Below are 24,210 nucleotides of genomic sequence, written 5' to 3' on the forward strand. Positions count from 1 at the left end.
TCATGGGTTCATATACTTGACAACACTTTCAACGATTCTCCATATTTCCTTGGAGTCCATATTCATCTTTGCTATGGAATGCATGGCATAAATATAAGCCCTATGAAAAAAACTTTTATTAAAAAAAAGTCTTCCATTAAATGATGAAAAAAACAAAATTAAAAACTTCTAAAAATAGTGAAAAAACAAATCCCAAGGCAGAATATCCTTTTTTCAAGAGTCAGTATAAAATATGAACCATCCACCACCTTGATCCATCATGCTTTATGGCTGTCACTGTGTCAAAGGAGGAAGCAACATATACATTAATTTGCTTTCACCTCCACAACTTAAATCAGAGCAAAACACTGAAAGATCTACCTTACTGATAATTACCTATAAAATCTCAAATTAAAATCAACATAGTTACACCTTGAAGAGATATTAGTCTTGAAACTTAACAATGTATGCTCAATTTGTTTCTACCTATCATTGTCCTTGAGGAAAAAAATACAGTAATCAACAATAGATTATTTAGAAATAATTTGAAAATCAGAACTTGAGTCATGGTATCAAGTGGGGAAAAACTCTGTGATGATTTTAAAACAATCTGAGTCTTTGACAGATCATGAAGCATAAGAGAATACAAATACTGTCATAGGAAAATACTATGTGAAATCCACAAAACAAACAGAAAGGAGCATTTGTGTTAAAATAATTTAATTCCCCCTGTACATTTCTGTCCACATGAGCCAACAGAAATCAAGAATGCATACTTTACAATATTTAACTGTTTTGAGACATTCAAGTCAATTCAGATGGCAAAGTAGAATTCAATCACTAATGAAATGTTTAAAAATATATATATTAAACGAAAAAAGTGTTTTTACAAGATAAAAAATAATCTTCCACAATGCAATAAATTGCAGATCACTGAAATTTTAACTCTTTAGATGATTTCAGTTCAGTTTTTGGTTTTAAAATCTAGAGACAATCAAAAAGAAAAAGCGTTGGCAGAATTTCTATCTGTTTTTACGTTTCTCTTTCTTGCTTCGACTACTTGTGACACTGTTTAAAGAACAGGATGAAGGTGCTCTTGCATGACCTGTGGCTTTCAGATGGTCAAAAAGTTTATTCCGGGACGGAAATTCACTATGGCAAGTTGTACAGCTGATAAGAACATCACTCTGAAGAAAGAAAAAAAAAACCCATCAATGTAAGTAAGTGTTATTACCTGAGAGCAGTGATTTATGTTTTCATGTGGAGATTAAATATAAAATAATTCAAAATAAAGAACTTTTAACAAAATGATGGCTACCAAGACAGGCTCAGAAGAGGCAGCAGTTCTTAGAAGTTAAGTCCCATCAACAAACACCATCAACTTTAAAAGCCCTGAGCCATTCAATATGGACCAGATCAAGGTTTTAGATTTCAAAGTAATGGAAAACAGAACAGTAACTGCTCTAGTACTGTCTGGCATTTCCAATGTGTTTTGTAAAGAGAAACAATGACGCATCTAGAAGTTCTACATCCACCAAGAAAAACTGTTGATGGGTCCACACCTATATGTACAGCAGGTGCAGAGGGTTCCCCAGATACTTATGTCTTTAGAATCAGAATTAAGGATTTAGATTACTTAAACAAGGTCTATCAAAAATATGTCAATATGACTTTGACCTACCACTGCCTGTTGTTCATCAGGTACTTTGACAGATTTCTTCATATCTTTGGCTTTCTTTCCTTTGGGTTTAGGAGCACTGGAAAATAAATTAAAGAATTCTGTATAACCCAATAATACTGTATCCCTTTTAATTGCTATCTTGCTCCCAAGAAGATTCAAAAGAGTGACATGCATTTTAAAGGCTGATTCATTAATTTTAATGGCCAACCTAATTTTCACATCTCAAATGAGCTGCTTTAATTTTTTTTTTAAATGTTTTATTTATTTCTGAGAGAGAGAGAGAGACAGCATGAGCAGGGGAGGTCAGAGAGAGAGCGGGAGATACGGAGACAGAGTCTGAAACAGGCTCCAGGCTCTGAGCTACCTGTCAGCATACAGCCTGATGCAGGGCTTGAACCCACAAACCGTGAGATCACAACCTGAGCTGAAGTCGGACGCTTAACAGACTGAGCCACCCAGGCGCCCCCAAGTGAGCTGCTTTAGAGAACAACTTTAGAGGTCACATGTAATGTGAAATTTGAGGATGGAGTTAAAGATGGTAGACTAGTAGTTAGATCCTGAGCTTGTCTTGTCCCTGAAGTCAGCTAGGTCAGCAACAAACCATTTTGAACACCTAGAAAAACTACCTGAGGATTAACGCAACAGTAACTTGAGCCACAGAATTTGGCAGGTACATAGTGCAGAGACATGCACTGGGGGAAAGAAACGCTGTGGAAGGTAGGGAGCCGTTTTTGCAGAGAATGGACAGACAGAGAAAGAGAAAGGGGGAGAGTGCGGCATAGCAGGACGCTGCAAGAAGAGCATCTCCCGAAAGTAGCTGGAGAGAAAGAGAAAGAGTGAAAACACTCTCTAAACAGATTTAGAGACTTAAAGAATTAAACAACTCAGTGACTTACATTAAAAAGGAATAATATCTGAATAATAGAGTCCCAGAAGATGAAGAGAGAGAAAGAAAAAGGGCAGAAGATTTATGCGAACATATTATAGCAGAAAACTTTCCTAATCTGGGGAAGGACACAGACATCAAACCCAGAGAAGCGCAGAGAAGTCCCATTCTATTCAACAAAACCCGACCATCACTCCAAGGCATATCAGAGTCAAATTCACAAAATACACAGACAAGGAAAGAATTATGAAAGCAGTAAGAGAAAAAAGGTCCTTAACATGTAAGGGAAGACAGACCAGGCTTGCAGCGGATCTGTCCACAGAAACTTGGAAGGGCAGAAAGGAGTGGCATGATATACTCAATGTGCTAAATCAGAAAAACCTGCAACAAAGATTCTTTACCCAGCAAGGCTGTCATTCAAAAAACAAGGGGAAATAGTTTCCCAGACAAACAGAAACTAAAGGAGTTTGCAACCACTAAACCTGCCCTGCAAGAAATTTTAACAGGGGCTCTTTGGAGGAAAAAACAAAAGAGACCAAAAGCAACAAAGACTAGAAAGGACCAGAGAACATTACCAGACACACCTACTTTAGAAGCAAAACAAGGGCACTAAATTCACATCATTCAGCACTCACTCTGATTGGACTAAATGCTCCAATCAAAAGATACAGGGTATCAGAATGGATAAGAAAACAAGACCCATCTAGGAGTGGCTGAGTGGCTCAGTCAGTTAAGCATCTGACTTTAGCTCAGCTCATAATCTCACAGTTCATGGGTTCAAAGCCCTGTATTGGGCTCTGTGCTGACAGCTCAGAGCCTGGAGCCTGCTTTAGATTCTGTGTTTCCTTCTCTCTCTGCTCCTCCCCTGCTTACACGCACTTGGCACGCTCTCTCTCTCTCAAGAATGAATAAAAGCATTATAAAAAGAAAAAAGAAAACAAGACCCATCTATATATTATTTACAACAGACTCATTTTAGACCTAATGACACCTGAAGATCTACTTCATAAGTGTAAGCAAGAGGTTATCTGATACATGAAAAGACATTCTTATCACCAACGTTAATTAAGAAACCATCAACTTGGCTTACTTTTTAGCTTCACTTTTAGGGTCATCACAGAGTTCAACAGTCTCAGTGACACTGATATTTTCTTGGGGACTACGTTCGAATTCTTTGGCACGGTCTTGGTTTAAGTTGGTATCTTCTGACTCAACCTTTACTCCTTCTCCAGTTCCATTTTCATTGAAATTATCATCGTAATTCTAGGTAGTAAAACATACATGCATTACAAAATAAATAATAACCCCAGCTTATGTTGCCAAATAGTTATAATAAACAAGTATAATGTCCTATACACTCTGGAGGAGCATATCTTCAGGAAATAAAAAGGAGAAGCAGCTAACAATTTAAAACATGAGGGGTGAAGGGTGGCTGGGTGGCTCAGTCGGTTGAGAATCGGACTCTTGATTTCAGCTCAGGTCATTATCTCATGGTTTGTGGGATTGAACTGACGGTGCTGAGCCTGCTTGGGATTCTCCCTCTCTTCCTCTCTCTCTCTGCCCCTCCCCAGCTCGTGCTCTCTCAAAATAAATGAACTTTAGAAAACAAAAACAAAAAACCCCCACTAAAAACATGATGCTCATTACAGAAATATTAAATTACGGAAAAATTAGAAACAATCCATATGTCCAATAAGTGAATGGTTGAATATATGAAGGGAATTATGAAGCTCTATTTTAAAAACAATTTTTAATGTTTTATTTATTTTTGAGACAGAGTCAGAGCATGAGAGGGGGAGGGAGAATCCAAAGCAGGCTCCAGGCTCTGAGCTGTCAGCACAGAGCCCGACATGTAGCTTGAACCCACAAACATGAGATCATGACCTGACCCTAAGTTGGAGGCTTAACCGACTGAGCCACCCAGGCGCCCTGGGAATTATGAAGCTCTTAAAAATCATGTTTGCAAAGATACCGATTCAATTTTTTAGAAAAATACAACCTATTAGTAAAAATATAAAAGAGAAAATTATATATAATATCTGGTGATAATGTAATTCAATATTAAGTAATATCTATTGGCAGAATCAGAGGTGATATTTATAGTTTTCTATAGTTTTCAAATGATCTGCAATGAGGAACTATTACTGTTTTTGAGAGAGAGAGAGAGAGAGAGACAAAGTACGGAAAGGACAAAAGAAGAGAGAATCCTAAGCAGGCTCCATGCCCAGCACAGAGCCCAATACAGGGCTTGATCTCATGACTGTGAGTTGGACACTTAACCAACTAAGCCACCCAGATGCCCCAACTATTAGTTTTATAGTTACAAAAGAAAAAAAGAACAACAAATAAGCATTCTAAAAAAGACAAAACTTGGCAAACATATCTTCACTAAGTGCAACTGTGGTTTGTTTTTTCTTTATTCTTGAGAGAGAGAGAGAGAGGGCGGGAGGGAGAGGGAGAGGGAGAGAGAGAGGGCGGGAGGGAGAGGGAGAGGGAGAGGGAGAGAGGGAGAGAGGGAGAGAGGGGGAGAGAGAGAGAGAGAGAGAGAGAGAGAGAGAGAGAGAGAGAGCGAGCGCGCGCGAGCATGTGCCCAATCCCGGGAGAGGCAGAGAGAGAGGGAGAAAGAATACCAAGCAGGCAGGCCATGCACTGACAGTGCAGAGCCCCATGTGGGGCTCGATCTCACAAACAGTGAGATCATGACCTGAGCTGAAATCAAGAGTCCGACACTCAACCTGACTGAGCCATCCCTGCAAAGGTGCGTTTTGCTGTTCTGGTTTGGGGCAACATTTTGCCACATTTGCTCTTCCCATCCCTTCCTCCCTAGTCTCTGCACACACACTCCCCTCACCCCCGAGCTATGAAAGTAAGTTGCAGGCAGATATGATGACACTTCACCATGTATCTTCTAAGAACAAAAACATGCTCCTACATATCCACCATACTCTTCATACTGAAGACCTCAGCACTGATGTTCTCTGCTACATAATCCATATTCAAAAACCAATAACATTCTTTCCTTGTAAGCCCCAACAGGAGCTATAACCAAGGGCCACATGGTGCACTTAGTCGTCATGTCCTTTTAATCTCTTTTATTCTAGAACCAGAGCCCNGTCCCACAGTTTGGCTTTGTCTGCTTGTTTCCTCATGATTAGACTCAGGGCACACATTTCTAGTAATAATATAACTACCAAAATGTCTACTAAGTAGAGTTCAAGATTTTTTTTTTCTGCATTTTTTTTTTTGTCTTTAGAATGTGCCCCATGGCAGCTGCTCAGGACTGTGTTCGGAAGTTGCTTGGATTCCTCCTTTCTGTCAGCCAGGGTCATTTGATTACATTCCATCTCGGCTTTCTCCTGTTGGCTCATGCTGTTGTCTTGTTCTGACCATACAGAAAACATTTCCAGTCTGCTGCTTCCTGATTCTCTGTACCTGCTGCCTCCCGCTCTTCAGTCTACCAGTTCATGTCTCTGTGCTACCCTCCCTTCAAAAAGAACTGAGAAAACATCAGGAAAAATACTTGATAAAACTAGGTCTGAACTGGGGCTTTCTTCCTGATAGAATGAGAAATCACCAACACGAGGTATTATTATAAAGAAATATAGCTTTGGAGGGGAAAAATGGGGTGGTAAACAAAGCATTTTCATTGGTAAGAAAATAGGATACGTGTGTCTATTACTGCAATCTATAGGCCTTACCCTTCATGATTCAAGACAAGGCAGACTTGGGTTAGGTACAAATCCCTCTTATTTTGTCCCTAGTAGTCTGGCACACACAAAGGACAGAGGAAGTGTGCTAATCTAATGACTATAGTCTTTGGGTGGAAGGTGGTATGAGTCATCTTACAAAGGAACATACAACTTGCTATGTGGTTTTATAATTGAAACAAGTTCCAAGTCACAAATTTTAACAGTGATTAATTCATGTGTCATATATCATTTTTGGAACACGAAACAAAAATTTTCAAACATATAACCATTTAAATAGATAAGCCAAATCTAAAATTTTATGAAAATTTATTAATCTGTTAACTAAATTTTCTTAAAAATACTTTCAGTTTTGGCGGCGCATGGGTGGCTCCAATGGTTAGGCATTTGACTCTTGATTTGGGCTCAGGTCATGATCTCATGGTTATTAAGTTTGAGCCCCACATCAGGCTCTGCACTGGCAGCACAGAGCCTGCTTGGGATCCTCTCTCTTCCCCTCTCTGCTCCTCCCCTGCTCGTACTCATGCACGCTCTCTCTGTCTCTCAAAATAAATAAAAATTTTAAAAATACATATTAGAATATATATTCACAGTTTTCAAAAAGAACTACAACATTTAATACTTAATATAAACATAATTAGATTATATTAAAATAGAACAGGAATCAATTCTATTCCCTTTAGAACCAAGTATCCTTATTAAAATGCACAAACCCCTTTTATACATCCATAGGATTATTATGCATATATAACAACATGAAAACTTTTTATTTTAAAATACTTTTAAAATGTTTGTTTTGAGAACGAAGAGTGGGGGAGGGGCAGAGAGAGAGAGAGAGAGAACGAGAACGCATGTGCGCGCAAGAATCTCAAGCAGGCTCCGCTCTGTCAGTTCTGAGCCCAATGAAGGGCTCAATCTCGACCATGAGACCATGACCAAAGCCAAAATCAAGAGTCCGATGCCACCCAGGTGCCCCAATTTAAAATAAGAGAGATAGAATTTAGATGTCAGGTGTGAACTATTTGAACTACTTACATTTCTGAGTAATATCAAGAAACATTTTTTCAAGAATCACAATCAATACACATTTCTAACCAAATGTTCCTTTTGCAAAATTTCACTTATGTTGTTGGAAAAAGAAACTTAGATGTAATACAATAACCAAACTTCAGATTTTCACATATTTCCTATTTTACTGTCCTCATTTAAAAACCCTGTCATCACATGTCCAGATATTTTTTTAATATGATCACTGAGCTAATTAGTATTAGGGAATTAATTCCACTTATAAAATTAAAAAATTTTTTAACGTTTTATTTTTATTTTTGAGACAAAGAGAAACAGCGTGTGATCAAGGGGAGGGGCAGAGTAGGAGACACAGGATCCGAAGCAGGATCTAGGCTCTGAGCTGTCCCCACAGAGCCCAACGGGGGACTCAAACCAATGCACTGTAAGATCATGGCCTGAGCTGAATTTAGGTAATTAAGTAAATTAGCTACACGCATATTAATAGAGAAAGAGTGATGACAAAAAGAAAATATTTTCAATTCACTTCAATCCATTTTATAACCAACATAAAATCATAGTGAAAATCCCTCTCCTTAAAGCAGAGGGGCTTTAAGGAGCCCCACGTCGGGCTCTGTGCTGACAGCCAGCTCAGAGCCTGGAGCCTGCTTCAGATTCTGTGTCTCCCTCTCTCTCTGACCCTCCCCTGCTCAAGCTGTCTCTCTCTCACTCTCTCTCAGAAATAAAACATTTTTAAAAAATCTAAAAAAAAAAAAAGCAGACTATACTGAATAAATAAAAGCACTCCAACTTTAAATTTGATATTTAATGTTAATAAAACATTTTCAACATACCTGTGCTGGTTTCTGTTTCTTTTTCTTCTGTTTTTTAGAAAGTCTATGAACAAATAGAAATCAAAATGTCAAATACTTAACCTTGTGACTACTTGCTAAATGAAAAAAAAAATACTGCAATACTACTGATACAGATAGAAGTAAAATATTAAAAGTATTTAATACCATAAAGTACTAAAAAGAAAATATTCACATTATCATTTTACAAAGTTATAACACTGACAGTAATTAGCATGTCAATTACCTAGGTATAAAACTGCTTTTAACAGTCATAAAATATTCTGTAAAAATTACTCTTGATATCATGCTTTACCCATTTCAATTCTGTAATTTCCCTTAAGTAGGAAAAAATGTGGAAAATGATAGCATAACAGAATAACTTCTTTCAGATAATAGAGCATTTAAGTGCAATCTCATCTCTAATAGGCTAAGTGTGTTTAGTAACATTTTTGGAAGTACTTTTGTTTTGGTGCATCTTCTAGATCCTCTTCAGAATTGGCATTCAACGGATTTTCATCAGTTTGAGGTCCTGAGAAATTTTCTTCCTCCTCCTCCAACTGTTGCTTTAACAAGGCAACCATTTCCCGATGCTTCTTTGATTTCTCATGGTTCCTCATGCTGAAAGAACAATCTGGTGTAAGTACCTGCAACAGAAGTCACTTGTGCCCAAATACGTGGCCGAATACGTACAACCACGTTAAAATTCATTTTTCCAAGGAAGCGAACTGTTGGTGACACCACAGAGAGAGCCCGAAGAACTGTGTCAGGGCCTGCTAGGCAGCAGTTGTTTTTCCCTGGACCCCAGTATTTCCTCTCCTGCTGTCCTTACAGCTATAGATTTTCATCCAAGCTTTTCTGGGGGGTCAAATTCTCTATTATTTTACTTTTCCAGTTCTTAAGATTCAAGTCTTCTCCACCATTTCCTCCCAATCAGCGAGTGTCTGCCAAGCGCTTCCATGTTCCAGAGTATGCTGTGGGCTTGGAGGGACCCTGGGAAATATAGGACATTCCAACTGGAAAAGGAAGACTCCTTGGGTTATGATGTGAAGGCTTCAAGTACAAGAGTAGTTTACCTCCTTCGGCTTTTCCCAGTAACTGTCTTTCACCTTTTCCAGAGGTCTCTCCCTTCTCACTGCTACCATCCTAAGTGTTAGTTCACACACTTCTGTACTCCTCCGCCTAAAACTCCAGGAGCCACGTCTCTTTCCGTGCATCTAAGGGCCACTAAGTAACCCCTCATAAAATCGAGTTGACAACACTGAAGCACCGAGTTATTAGATGAACAAGAAAGCGGGAAACTATGTCACTATCAACTTCATCTCATCTGTTCAGGGTTTTGGTTTTCTAGTTTGAGTTGCTACTCTCCCTTTCCACTAAAATTCTCCTTTAGACCATGTTTCCTTGGAGAAACTGGATCATCCTGTACCAGAAGGTTAAGTGCCCAAAAAACACCTGGGACGTTCTCCAAGGAGCCACCTTAAAGGAGCTCTCATTGACCGTATCTGGAAAAGTCAGCACGAAAAGTACAGTAATAAATCATAAAACACTGAAAACAATTCACATATTCATACCGATAATACACAGAGGAAAGGCAGGGCTCTCATTTATAGCAGAGGGCCGAAAGAGCACCAGAAAAGCTCCCTTTTGGGACCATTGTGGTGACAACTGGGACAAGCTGAAATCATCACTGAACACCAAACCTAGAAAACTGGGATGAGGAGCAATATATTTGCCTAACTTTGTTAATTTCTCACACAGAGAGAGAGTGTGTGCGAGTGGAGCAGGGGCAGGAACGGGGGACAGACAATCCCAAGCAGGCTCTTCAGTGTCAGCGCAGAGACTGACGCAGGCCCGAACACACAAACCATGACTTTAGCCAAAGTCGGACGCTTAACCAACTGAGCCACCCAGGCGCCCGGATACTTGCCTCACTTTAAAGTATCTCAGGTTAAACAGGCTATAGGTAGAATCTACTGCAAGGGAAAAAAAAATACTGACTCTACAGAGGAAAAATCAGACAACACCTTGACCGGGTGATCAAAGTTATTACCAGCAAGGAAGGTGAGACAAGGCATCGTACGCCTCCGGAAAGGAAACCCTGAGAGCAGCCCAACGTGTTTATGTGGTATTCCAGCTGGAGATACACAACTTGAATCTAATCATGAGGAGAAGTACAAACTCAAAATGATAAATACTCTAACAAAAACATATTTTGAAGGGCCAGCATACTGGACTAACAATGGCACAGACAAGAGAACTGGCCCAGATTAAATAAGACTCAATAAATAAGTGCAACACATGATCCTAAACTGGATTCTGTGTCGAAGCAGAAAAGAACCTGTGCAGGATATTAACACAGGATCTACTGGTGAGAGTGGAGTATGGGCCAGTAAAGGAGAGGGAAGCACCATATCAATGTCATAAGCTTCCAGAAGTCGACAGCTGTACTGTGATCACGTAACAGAATATCCTTATTCTTAAGGAATATGTACTGAAGTCCTGAGAGGTAAAAGAGCATTATGTATGTAACCTACTCTCAGATTATTCAGGAAAAAACTGTATGTGGAGTGGGGGAGTGAGGGAGGGAGGAGGGAGAGAGAAGGGAGGGAAGGAGGGAGGAAGGGAAGGGTAAATCAAATGGGGCAAAATGTTAACAGGTGAATTGGGTGCTCTATATTCTATTCTTGCAACTTGCCTGTAAGTTTGACACGATTTCCAAGTACAAGATAAATTTTTAGGTGGCTCAGCTGGTTAAGTGTCCGATTCTTGATTTTGGCTCAGGTCATGATCTCACAGTTTGTGAGTTCGAGCCCCGCGTTGGGCTCTGTGATGACAGCACTGAGCCTGTTTGGAATTCTCTCTCTCTCTCTCTCTCTCGGCCCCTTTTGGGAGCTCGCTCTCACTCTCAGAACAAACTTTAAAAACTATTTTAAAAAATCTGTTTTAAAAAAAATAATAACTTTTTAAATCTCCTCACTGTTGCTTTTGTTGTCTTGCTTATCGCTGCCTCTCCTGCCCTGGCCGCCTCTCCCGCCACCCTGCCATCCGGGTTACACACCAACACCTCTGAGGATCCCACACCGCCACTGCCTCCTTTGGTCTCCTTTCTCCTTCACTGTATGTGTTTTGTCTCTTTGTCCCTTGCTGCCTCTACTTTCATTTTCTGCCCTATTCCCCACCCCGCCTTTATAATAGGATCCTTCCAAATATTTCTCTCTTCCTCACTGTTTCCCAAAAGCAGAGTCCTTCCGCTTCAGCAAATATAGTCAAGGCAGGACACGTTCCTAAGTTGGCAGCAATGGCCCGCACAGGAGCGTGAGGGCGGGAAGGAAGTCTGCCTGCAACAGCAGAGATTAGCTTTGGTCTAGATCAGCTTCTGGTTGTCTGTGTGATGATGCCTTCCTTGTGGCAACAGCAACGTTCCTTTCTGGAGACGCACCCATGTTTTAAAAAGCGGCTATCACAGAGGAATACTGGCATGAATGGGGATCAGTACAACATGCTTAACCGCTGGTACAGGGCCTTCTTCCTCCTGTTAGACAGAAACCCCCCGGGAAGACATGGGAGGGCTGGTGTCCAGCTGCTACGAGGACTTTCTTTTCAGGACTCTTGGGGTTATACTTCACCGTCAGAAGAAAAGGGGAGGCCAAAGATATTAAACTTACGCCTTTTCTGTCTTGAAAGATTTGTCACACGCTGGGCAGTAAAGGTCATCGTACGGCTCAACATCCTCGACCTCATCGCTGTCTCCACCTACAAGAGGGAAGCCGGCAGTGAGAATCCTGGGTGAGTAGAACACAGATCTAAAACACCTCTTTAGTAATGATCTAACATCACACACAAGTTAGAAACTGCATTTCTGGAGACAAAACAAATAATGTTACTAGCATTTGATTACCTTTTATTTTTTATATATATTTTTAGAGAGAGAAGGTGAGAGAGTGAATCCTACAAAAGGCTGGGGGTGGGGGAGAGAAAGAGAGAAGCAGGGCTCACCTGGGGCTCATGTTATTTTCGTTTACCCAAAGCCGGGCACGAGCTCACCCGAAGTAGAGCTCGAGTTCACCAACCGTGAGATCATGACCTGAGCTGAAGTCAGATGCTTAATTACTGAGCCACCCAGGCGCCCAGGATTTGATTACCTTTTAAAGAGCAGCCCTGGATTATAAGGGAAGGCTTCCAAATAAACCACTTTATCTTTCAAGTTCTTCCCATAAATATACTAGAAAGACTCAAAATCTTCTCAAAGTTCTCAGTATGAGCTAAGTTCAGAAAATCAAATGCTGCTTTCATGGTTTTACCAAAAAGGAGTTTTCTCAACAAACGTTTTTTAGTTTACCTCTTGACCAAGACTTGATGCAAACACATTTATAACTGTAATCTACTCTTAACTGCTTCAATAAACAGCTTATAACACTGCATCATTATTTGACAGGCTCGTCATAAAACAGCATATTACACGTAAACTTTAGCACGTCTTTACACTTTTAAAAAAAAATTTTTTTTTTAATGTTTTATTTATTTCTAGGGGAGAGAGAGAGAGACAGCGTGAGCAGGGGAGGGTCAGAGAGAGAGGGAGACACAGAATCTGAAGCAGGCTCCAGGCTCTGAGCTGGCAGTCAGCACAGAGCCCGACGCGGGGCTTGAACCCACAAACCGTGAGATCATGACCTAAGCGAAAGTCGGACGCTTAACCGACTAAGCCACCCAGGCGCCCCTCACGTTTTTTTTTTTTTTTTTTTTTAATAAGCTTAGGGCTTTATTACAATAATTACTATCAATACTGTCCGCAAAATCTAAGCAACTAAAATACTGAATTGAAAGTCTTTGAAAAATCCCCTCATCTACCTTTATAATGAATAAACAAGTAAATTGATGGCCACTGAGATCAATAAATGAGATCATGCAATGAGAGCAACAAAGATCCCAAGGTACTCTGCCATAGTCTACATTTTGTTTCTTTACATAGAGGTGATGTTAATATGATTTTGAAGGACAGTCTCACTGAAATCACAAATGATCAAAATACATCCTACCTAATGTTAACATTTGGCAAATAGTATTATTGTCCAATTACCTGTACCCTTTCAATACATTGTATAAACAAAAAAACATGTGACTAATCAAATATTTAAAAAAGACTGTTGGGTTTGTAGTCAAAATCTGGGTCAAAGAATGGCCATATGTTCTCAGGCCTATGTCCTAGCTTCTTAGAGTCTTCGTTTCTGCTTCATTAAAGCTGCAATCATTTTATGGGCAAAACATGCATTTAAGGGTGATCATGTAAGGATCAAGCACACTCTTGTATGTAAAAGCACTTCATAAACTGTAAAATTCTACCTAATGAGGCCACCTCCCACTTACAGAATGCTTTATAATTTTCAAGATACTTTCACACATATTACTTCTAAATCATTAATAAAACATTTCATCTCGTAATCATTTTGAGTAAATAAAAGTCCATCGTTTTATCATTTGGGCCACACATGTGTAGATAAGGTGAAACTGACTAAACTGTGTGTAGATCATTCCATGTTATTTCTTGTGGAGCAGCGAGAGACCGTGCAGGTCAGGCATTCTCAACGACGCCTAATCTCGCCTCTTACGGCAGTCAGGTCCCTTGTGCTGTGATGAGAGGGGCACAGAGATGACACATTACAGCACTCCAAGGGGAGACCCTCAACAGAGTGAGGCATGAGAGGAAGAATTTATACAGATCACGTAGGCTCCTGTACAACATTAGTTCTTCTGGAAAGAGCCGTTGTTAGAAGTTGGCCTACGGAGCTTCAGTGCAGTCTCTAAGTAACCAGCAGTCACACCTGTCACTGTGGCCACTTAGCAAATCATGTACGCAGTCACAAGCAGACTGTTCCAAACACGGTCAGAAAGGGATTTACTAATCATATCACAGGGATTAGACTACAAAGGTAGTTCAGTGGACTACTGCTTCGCCTATACGATACTGTTTTTCATCTGAATTATCTGCCACCTTTAAAAACTGGAAGACATCACACAAAAATCTGGATTCCCAGCTCTGCTTAAAAAGGAAACAAACATGAAAACCCCGGCCGCAGCGGACTGGAACTCAGGTGTCTCCAGGTTTGCGTCCGCTCTCCTTTCATCCATGCATAAGAACATTTACTTTCTGAAGTTCCTTAACGAATGAAGTTACCATCGTGCCCGTCTCTGAGCTCAGGCTCCTCCATTTCATCTTCATTTGATCCATCTCCAAACTCCTTCTCATAGCGCGCCTCCATCTCCTTGAGCTCCTTCTCCAGGTCGGCCATGGTCATCCAGCTCTGCTCCTTGTACTGCCCTGCCAGCCTAGACACACAGCACAGTGTCTCACTCAGAAGCAGGTCTGCACACAGGTCTACTTACTCTTTGGGCTGACAATCCATCCCCGAGAGAGCTTCTTTTTTCTTTTTAATTTTTTTAATGTTTACTATTTTTGAGAGAGAGAGGCAGACAGAGAGCAAGCAGGGGAGGGGCACAGACAGAGAAGTAGACACAGAATCAGAAGCAGGCTCCAGGCTCTGAGCTGTCAGCACAGAGCCCGACGCGGGGCTCGAACTCACAGACCACGAGATCATGACCTGAGCTGAATTCGGCTGCTGAGCTGACTGAGCCACCCAGGAGCCCCATCCCTTACAGAGCTTCTTACTCCCAAACCGTCAGTGCTTCCAAACTTTTAAAACCTGGGCTTAGTTCCAAGCCAGAGCAAAGTCACTGATCTATTATGTGCTTACGTGATTTGAACCGTTTATTAGATGATGGGTTTTGAAACCTAGAACTCTTAACAAGTTATTAAAAGTCTTGAGGTATTTTTAAATCCTAAGTGTCAAGTAAAGTGCAAATTTTCCAAAGATGAAAGGTGGGGTGGGTAGAATTGATAAGAAGTGAGTAATTTTTATAAGAATGCTTGGGACGCGGTGCTCTCCCACTAGCTCACAAACTGCGCAGGCACGCGTGAACTCCGTATCTGGAGTGCACCGACAGACACAGCACTGCAGTGGGTGCAAAGCCAGGCCCGATTCCCACCCGTGTGACTTCCTGGCTATGTGCTCCTGGACCTCTCTGCCTCGCTCCTGCAAAGGAACGAGGATCAAAACCAGAACCTACTTCAGAGATCTGCTGTGAGAAAAGCGCTTAGAACAGGGCCTTGCAAGGAGTAAGAATTCAAATTAACAGTCACTATCATTACATCTCAGAAGCGTCTGCAAAGGATCTGAAGAATACAGGGCCTTGAAACGTGCAATTCAAAAGAAAAACATTTTCATGGTAGATGAAAACACTGTCCGGACACCAGGATTTAAAAAAATAAGACGAAGCCAGGACGACGATTCCCGCCCCCGCCCCCCGCCCCCAAAAAGCACCTGTCAGGTCTGGCCCCACACCTCTGCTTGGAAAGGGCCCCGCCACGCATCGGGCATCCCGTACGTACTTGGCCTGCTTTAGCTTCTGCTGCCGCCTCATCTCCTCGGCCTTCCGCGCCTTCTCGGCGTTCTGTTCCTCCACAAGCCTGCGATGCGCCTGCACTCTTTTATCCCTCTTCCGGATGAAAGCCACCAGCTGGCGCACAAGCTCGTTCTTCTCCTTCCTTGCTTTGTCGCGGATCTTTTTGTTTTCTTTTTCCATGGCCCGCTTCTCCCAGCGGTTTGAAGCTTGTCGGGTATCATATTCTTCTTTCCAAGCAAAGTTCTTCTGAGTGCAGAAACTCTGCCAGTAAGCATAAAAAGGATGCACCACCTAGGGACAAAGACGATGAGTCAAGTGCTGAGGTTTATGGGTTTTTTTTTTTCCTTCGGCAAGGCAGCGAAGATCAGTGACACAGAACATCTCTTTCTTCTTGGACATGACTTCACTACTAATGCACGGAGAAGACAATCCTTTTAAGGCTTACAGAATAAATCACCCTGCAGAACAAACTGAATGAAGCAATGAATGGGACGAAACCAGGCTCAATAAATAGGGGAGAGTAAGGAAGGAGGCTCTGAGGGAGCCGAAAGCCGCCCCCCAGAAAGGGAGAGGAAGGAGTTACAGCAGACGACCGAGAAGTAGGATCCATTCGTTTTTAAGGAAAGGGGCGGGGCGGGGCAACACTGATACGCGCTCATTATAAAACGGCAATGCAATTTCTCTCACTGTATCGTAGTCACTCTGAGAGTCTCCGAAAGTTGGGAAGTCGTCCACGTCCTCTTCTAACACGGATTCTAGTTCTTCCTTGGCAATCAGTTCAAAAACGTTACGATACACCGTATAAAAGCCCTAAAAAACAGGAGCAGAAACACAAATTCTTTATACTTTTCTAGTCTGATCACAGAACAAGACTTTAAAAGGTAACCTTTAATGTTAGGGAATTGCAGACCCAAGCTCTGTCACCGCAGGAACATTTAGGTTTCAACTGGAGGGTTTCACAGGCTGACAGTGTAAATATGAAGGCAATGTGCTTTCAGTTTTTGAAACAAAAACGGCTTTACCTTTCTGTTATAATTTTAACAATTCTCTTTGTGGGGCAATTGGGTGGCTCAGTCAGTTAAGTGTCCGACTCTTGGTTTTGGCTCAGGTTGTGAATCACGCAGTTCATGGGTTTGAGCCCCGTGTAGGGCTCTGAGCTGATAGCGTGGATTCTGTCTCCCACTCTCCCTGGCCCTCCCCTGCTCATGCACGTTTCTCTCTCAAAATAAATACACTTTAAAAAAATAAGAGCAAATTCTCTTTGTATTTGAAAGTCTTGTGCTTCATACAAAATGAAGATTGAGTTCAATTATCTTACCTTTTCATCATCTCCATAACCAGAGTAACAGGTAACAGTGAAATAGTGAAGCAAATCTAAGCTGTCATCTTGATATTCTCCATCAAGCCCACCTTTAAGTAGAGCCTCTCTATGATTATCATACCTAAACACACAAAAACAAATGAGCATCATCAGTGCGTGCTGAGTAACAATTCAGAAGGACTCCTTATTCTGAAACAGGCCAAATATTATTATTGTACATTTTATTATGTCCAGTCCACAACTGAAAAAAATTTTTTAAGTATCAACATGAAAAGACTTAATTAATAATCTTCCACAAAACTGCTGTTTAAACTATGACTGTAGCTTCTGATATGCCGCAGGCATTACACAGTACTAGCCTGTCTGAACAATGGAATTTAACAAGCCAGGGAATTCCCAGGACTCTTCCAGAAAGGCAGCTGCATTTCTACAGGGAAGAAATATTACTAAAGTCTGCACTGGACACAATCTGCTCCACAGATTAATTACACATTTGTGATCAGATCTACCAACATTGACCAGAATAAGACTCTGTGTAGGGTTATAAAAACAGTCTACAGGCTTCACACACATACAGTTACTCCCTACGATAACTCTGTGACATTAGTTCCTATCCCCAAAGATACGAGACGAAATTGAGGCTCAGCGATACTCAGTAACTTGCTGTCCATCATCACAAACCCAGTAAGCAGGAAAGCTCAGGCCTCCAGCACGGGAAGCACCATGCTCCCAGCCACGGCGCAGCCGGGCCTGCAGGCCGCAGGAGGGCTAACAGATGGGGGCTTCAGATGTATGGACAGAGGGTCCTTAGGACAAGGGAGCAGAGCACAGAGTCAAGGAAGTCAGGAAAGAAAGGAAGCGTTTCTAAGGCCAGATCTCCATATTCTTAGGGAGGAGGAACACGTAGGATTCTCTCCTTGAATTAAAAAAAAATTTTTTTTTGCATTTATGAGAGACAGAGACAGAGCACAAGTAGGGGAGGGGCAGAGAGAGAATGAAACACAGACTCCAAAGCAGGCTCCAGGCTCTGAGCTGTCAGCACAGAGCCTGACGCAGGGCTCGAACTCACAAACCACGAGATCATGACCTGAGCCAGAGTTGGATGCTTAGCTGACTGAGCCACCCAGCTGCCTCTCTCTCTGATTTTTACATAAAAGACAATTTGTAATGATTTTTCTTTACAGCCTTTCTCCTTGACAGCCAGCCGTGTGCCGTACGCTGTTGAACTCAAACACAGAAGATGCGCGCAACAGCACTGGACACCCCCCCCACCCCCCGTGCTGTATGTAACAGCGGGCTCTTACACAGTCACTGCAGGGCCTAAAACCTATTCCTTTGTAGCAAAGAGTTCAGCAAGGATCTGAAAACAACTTTAAACACAGAAGTTTTTGTTTGGAAATGGTATGCAATGATCAGGTCATCATAAGTGAAAGTATCCATCACAGATGTAGTAGTTCTTCATATAAAGTAGTTCTTGGAGAAACCTTGCAATTCTTATATTGACACATATCTGTTTTTAAGGACAAGTCAACATTCTTGTCCAACACCAGTAAGTCTGTCGTACACCAGAGACCCCATTTAATGAGAAGTTACGTCGCAACTATCAAAGTTAAATCTATTTAATATTGCCAAAGTCTGTCCCATCACCTGTAACATGAGACACTGGAGTAATCACCTCTGAGGTTCCTTCCAACCTTAATACTGCATTTTATATAATGAACAGGTGAGAGACGCCTCAGAACACACCAAAACAGTTGACATATATGTATTTTTTAAATCCTCTATTCATCATTCCTCCCAGAAAACCCACTAAGATAGGAGGGACAGGGTGACACTCACCATGCTCTTTCCTGAGGGTCACTCAACACGTCATACGCTGCTTGGATTAACTTAAATTGTTCAGCTGCTTCTGCGGCATTATCCAGATTTTTATCTGTTAAAATAAAGTCACAGATATTTAGACATCAAACAAGTAGAGGACAGTATCTAAAAGGGACCTCTTCCATCACAAATGTCATAAACAGATGAGGTGTGTACCAAGCAAAGTAACAACCAGTGAAAGGCCAAGAGACATGGGCGAGAGTTGACAATCTGAGTCTGTGAGAAGTACCTACTTGAGTGGAAACTTCATGCTTTCCCCTCAGCCGTGGTGCATCACTGAGCACTCAAACTGGATACCCACAAATGGAAAACCCTGACTAGTATACATTGTTAGAAAAAGCAAAACACATATCTAATTAGTTACAGAAGACTTATTTAGGATTAAATTATGTTTATTGTTCACACTGTTTTTCTCATCAACATGTATCAAAATAAACCTCATAACGCTTTAAAAATGTATACTAATTATTCTTTCCTTAGCTGTGCTTCCTTAACTACAGAATTCAGAGAGTATCTTTGCCTCAGGGAGGTAGTCAGCTTCTAAGATGGCCCTCAAGGATCCCCAGCTCCAGGCATTCACACCCTGCATAATCCCCTCACAGGTCACCAAGGTTGGTGTGTGGGACCCACAGCAGGCAGCAGAAAGGATGGTGGTAATGGTAAGTTACTTCTGAGGTTAGTTTAAAAGACCGCAGGGTCCATCTTGGACTCTCGCTCTGTCTTGGAGGTCTCTGGGAGTAGCCAGATGCCACGGCATGAACACACCCCGGTGGCCCATGTGGAGAATGGGGGTCTGTGTCCCACTGTCAGCAAGGCAATGAGGCTTGCCAATACCAGGAGATTGGAAGTGGGTTTTCCCAGTGAAGGTATTACCTCATGAGAAACCCTGAGCCCAAACCACCTGGCTAGGCCATTCCCACACTCTGATCCTCAGAAACTGAGTCCATAATAAAGATGTTTGCTGTGTTTGTTGTTTTAACCCCTAAGTTTTTGGTAATTTGTTATACAATAATAGATAAGCAATACACTCAGAAAGTTAAATATTTTAAATCTACTATGAAGCATTTTCAAAATTTCATAAGCTACAACTCAATACTTGCCCTCTAAGAGGCCGGAGGAAAAATGTGATAGAAAAATTCTCTACAAATAATCTTGTAGCGTTAGAATAAGATCCTCAAGAACATCCTACCTCCTCTTTTTAGGTATCATCACACTGATGCCTGGTCCTTCAGGTGGTTTCTGCTCCACTATCACTGGCAATATTTTCTCAAATGCAGCATTTGACATAGCTCTTTTTGTTAAGATACTTTTTAAAAAAAAAAGTTTATTTATTTTGAGGGAGAGCATGTGCATGCAAGCGGAGGAGGGGCAGAGAGACTCTCGAGCAGGCTCCACGCTGTCAGCACAGAGCCTTATGAGGGGCTCGAAATCATGAACCGTGAGATCATGACCTGAGCCAAGACCAAGAATCAGATGCTTAACCAACTGAGCCACCCATGCACCCAATGATGCTTTAACATCATTGTTAAATGATGTTAGTTTATTTAAAATTAATAATTTAGTTAATTTAAAAGTTTTCCATATTATTTTAGAATCATGGCCTCGTTGAATTAAAAGAAAAAAAATCTCCACCCCTACAGCCTAATTATAAATGAAAAGTAATATAAAGCAAGTCTAAATCCCTTTCCACAGTGTAGCCCATCTGAAGCCAGCCAATAGTCATCTCATAGTCTACCTTCTCCCTGGATGAAATATTCCCATTTCTTAGGTCACACCATAATCCTCTGCTCCAATGCAGTCAAAGACAGACACCAATAATCAAGGAGCCAGTATTGCTTCCTTTTCTTCACACTCTACTTTTAATCACTATAGCTCACTGCATTAACCTTCAGCAACATCACATTACATCATTCTGAATTTAGAGCTGACAAAGTTTCAAGTATTTTGCAAATTACCAACAAGCCAACTGATGGGACTATATAACGGACTTTTAAAAACTGAGATACAGCTCAAGAGGCTCCTGGGTGCTTCAGTCGGTTAAACTCTGACTCTTAATTTTGGTTCAGGTCATTACCTCATGGTTCATGAGACTAAGCCTGTGGAAAGCTGGTCTCTCTCTCCCTCCCTGCCCCACCCTCTCTCTCTCTCTCTCAAAATAAATAAATAAACTTTAAAAAACGCACTCAGATAAAGCTCTTAATCCATTCTGTGGCAGGCACTAAATAAATGTTAGATCATCCAACACCTCTGTTGCCTGTCTCTACGGTGGAGGCTGGACAAGCTGAAGTACTTATCTTCCCAACCCTTGCTGCTGGGAATGGCCCTATGACACAGGTCTGACCAATGAGATGACCACAGAAGTCTACCAGTTTATTTTCTTTCCTTCCTCTCGTTCGTCTCGCACGTGGACATGATATGGCGCTTTAGCAGCCATCTTGAGGCCGCTGAAACAGGAGCCCCTGAAACAATGCCAGCAGGGACCTACCTCCAAGCCTCCTTGCAGTGAGAGAGAGAGAAAGAGAGAGAGAGAGAGAGAGAGAGAGAAGGGGAGGGGGGGGAGAAGCCCTTCTTAATTTTTTTTAAGCCATTGCAGTTAGGTTTTCTGTTATTTCCAACTAACAGAGTAAAACCTTGGATTGTGAGTAACTTGTTTGGTGAGTGTTCCACAAGATGAGCAAACATTTCTTGTAAATCTTAACTCGATAAACAAGTGATGTCTTGCAATATAAGTAGTAGGCGATGCCGAATGTCACATCACAACTGAGCCAATGGTTCTTGAAATTCGCTTTGACACACAAGTGCTTTGGATTCCAGGCAGGTTTCTGGAATGAACTGTGCTCGCAAACCAAGGTTTTTAAATTCCATCTTGTGGCCCTGTTGCAATCAGGTTTTAGGTAATATAGGACACTCAGTGCCTCGTTATTATTTTAAATTCTGCTTACCACTCTGCGAAAGACACTAGTAGTTGTCTAGCCCATATCTAGTGTCATCTTCCAACAAAACCCTGATTTTGTTCCCAGTGGTAATGTACCCAGTTAAAAAATTCACCTCCTCAGACTTTCTTGAGGTTGGGGATATCGGGTGACCCAGTTTTAGGCAAGGAGATATAAGCATGTGCCTACCAACTGAAACTTCCCAGGAACGGTTTTATTTTCCCTATGAAATGAATGGGCTTTGGTGGCATTCACCGAATGCCCTGAACCCAGCCCAAAGCCGGGGTATAAGGCCTACAGGTGATGAGGAGGATCGGGACAGACTGCTAGTTTATCTCCTTCCCCCAGTAACAAGGGAACCCTGATTCTGTGCTGGGCACCTGGTCCCATAATAAAGACCCCATTTCTCAGTCTCTCTGAAGCCTGGGCATAGTGGTGACTAAGCTCTGTCACTGAACACCTGTAAAAGTGTTGACAGCTTTTAAAAATCGTCCTTAAAAGGGGCACCTGGGTGGCTCATTCGGTTAAGCCTCTGACTTCGGCCTAGGTCATGATCTCACGGTTCGTGGGTTCGAGCCCGGCGTCAGGCTCTGTGCTGACAGCTAGCTCAGAGCCTGGAGNAAGGCAACGGGCATGCATTCTCTGTCCCTGCTCTCTCCCTTCCTCCTCCACTCTGCTCCCTGGGATCCCCAACCGCCACCCAGGACACATGAGGGCCCATCCGAGAGCTGCCGAGCAGAGTCCTGGACCTGGTGGAGGCGAACTGCCACATGGCCGCTTTCGGTCTCCGCACCTCCCCATGAGAGTGATATACCATGTTTGAGGCTTAATTGCTTATACTTGGTGCAAGCACTCAAGCCTTCTGGTCAGGACCCTGAAGCAGGGCTTTGAGGGTTTCATCAAGCGGCCGGAGCTACCAAGGCGGGCCACCTCTGGATTTGCTGCGTCGTGAGAAAAACGAAACAGGAACCGTGGCCAGCTTCCTGTCACACGAGCTCAACGCGGTCCTGGTCCGCCTTCAAGGTGAGAGCCCAGCTAAAGGCACTCATGAGTTCTACATCTTCGTCAAATCATTCATAAACTTTTTGTCAGACAAATAAAAAAAGCATAGTCCAATTTAGAGCAGAATGGCAGAAAATGCCAGCAAATAAATCTTCCCACATAAAACAGAAAAGGTGACCGGGGGAGGCAGGTGGGCGGTTCTTCCTCACCTTTTCATCAGCACTGCACTCTGGTCCTGCTTCTTCCTACTCCCTTCCTTCCTCCCCCAAAGAAGTCTGGAGAAAGCTCAAGCTTTTAAACACATGAAGCCCATCAATGTGCCAGCAGAAAATGAGATCTAACCTCTTAGCGAAGCATCTTTCTTAAATATTTTTTTTCAGTCTGTCATAAGGTTTTTCATTTCACTTAAAGATACCCGAACGGGTTGGCTATAATGTTAACCTGAGATCTAATACCAAAAATGCAATAAGTTAAAAAGCAGTAATAAAGAAACAGAAAACCCACGTTTATTACTAGCCACATGCAAAGGCCACAAGGCATCGCGAATCCAGTCGTCAAAGTTTAAAAGATATTCTCACGCTATTCTTTCTTTGTGCCTTTCTCCCGATCCCCTTACACACTCTTTTTCTCCCTCCTAAACATCTTTACAGTGCCTTCTGGAAAGTTTCACAGATTGAGCCTTTTATGTCCTGCCTTGACAGAGGCCAGGCTCCCTTAAAACACTACTTCCCTGTAGGCTTCCCTGGCAGGCTCCTACAGCCAGGGCCTCACAGGCCAGGGCTGGTGCTGGAGCCACAGCCTCACGACTCCTGGCCTCTGGTCCTTTACTCACCCCCGAGGGCAAACTAGCATGCCTTCCGGATTCAGACCATTCACTGGCCATCACCCACCATCTTCCCCTTCTCACTGTCCAAGCACCTCTCAACCCCTCCGCCTTAAGTCACTGAGAATTCTGGCACTTGGCTCTGAGTTCCATCCCCAGGTCCTGTCATCACCATGGGTGACTTCAATGTACCCTGCCTGACCTCCTGGTCTCCCTACTCCAGGCTTGCCTGCTTCAATCTACTCTCTCCACAGTAGCCAGAGAGAAACTCCTGCCTCTAACTCTTCACTGGCTTCCTCATGCCCTTAGGTGACAATCCAATCTACCCAATCCAGTTTATCCCAACCTCCAGGCCCTGCCGCTGCCCACCTGGCCATGCTTACACCTCTCTCCTTCCTGCACTCTGCCACCTTTTGTCTTGCCTCCCTCTCCCTGTACTCCCTGCTTTCTGGTGTCAGGTCTTGCCTTAGAAGTCACTTCTTCTTCTTTTTTATTTTTTTCATGTTTATTTCTGAGAGACAGTGTGAGCAGGGGAGGGTCAGAGAGAGAGAGAGACACACACACACACACAGAATCCGAAGCAGGCTCCAGGCTCCGAGCTAGCTATCAGCACAGAGCCTGACGGAGGGCCCGAACTCACGAGCTGTGAGATCATGACCTGAGCCGAAGTCGGACGCCGA

The 24,210-nt window shown here is 42.4% G+C and overlaps 1 protein-coding gene across 1 annotated transcript; it reads right to left on the minus strand.

Moving 5' to 3' along the window:
• Positions 1-682: 682 nt before the first annotated feature.
• DNAJC21 (DnaJ heat shock protein family (Hsp40) member C21) lies at positions 683-22,522 on the minus strand. Its single transcript, XM_077755804.1, has 12 exons — positions 22,400-22,522; positions 18,731-18,843; positions 16,889-17,012; positions 16,258-16,380; positions 15,557-15,861; positions 14,285-14,436; positions 11,778-11,865; positions 8,572-8,730; positions 8,113-8,155; positions 3,637-3,809; positions 1,661-1,736; positions 683-1,166 (listed from the first exon to the last, which is right to left on the minus strand). Exons 1-12 carry the CDS (start codon positions 22,520-22,522, stop codon positions 1,002-1,004), a joined length of 1,644 nt encoding a protein of 547 aa, XP_077611930.1. The 3' UTR covers positions 683-1,001.
• Between the last annotated feature and the right edge of the window lie 1,688 nt (positions 22,523-24,210).

This window comes from Crocuta crocuta, unplaced genomic scaffold, assembly GCF_008692635.1.
Source record: "Crocuta crocuta isolate KB4526 unplaced genomic scaffold, BGI_CrCroc_1.0 scaffold222, whole genome shotgun sequence".
Lineage (NCBI taxonomy): Eukaryota > Metazoa > Chordata > Mammalia > Carnivora > Hyaenidae > Crocuta > Crocuta crocuta.

What these genes read in the sequence shown, in the direction of transcription:
- DNAJC21 (XM_077755804.1), bottom strand. Translation starts at nt 22,522, where the DNA reads ATGGTATATCACTCTCATGGGGAGGTGCGGAGACCGAAAGCGGCCATG. An exon ending in GTTATGGAGATGATGAAAAG is followed by an intron (nt 16,381 to 16,888) that starts GTAAGATAATTG and finishes CCTGTTTTTTAG; the next exon opens with GGCTTTTATACGGTGTATCG. An exon ending in AGAAACAGAAACCAGCACAG is followed by an intron (nt 3,810 to 8,112) that starts GTATGTTGAAAA and finishes TTTACTACCTAG; the next exon opens with AATTACGATGATAATTTCAA.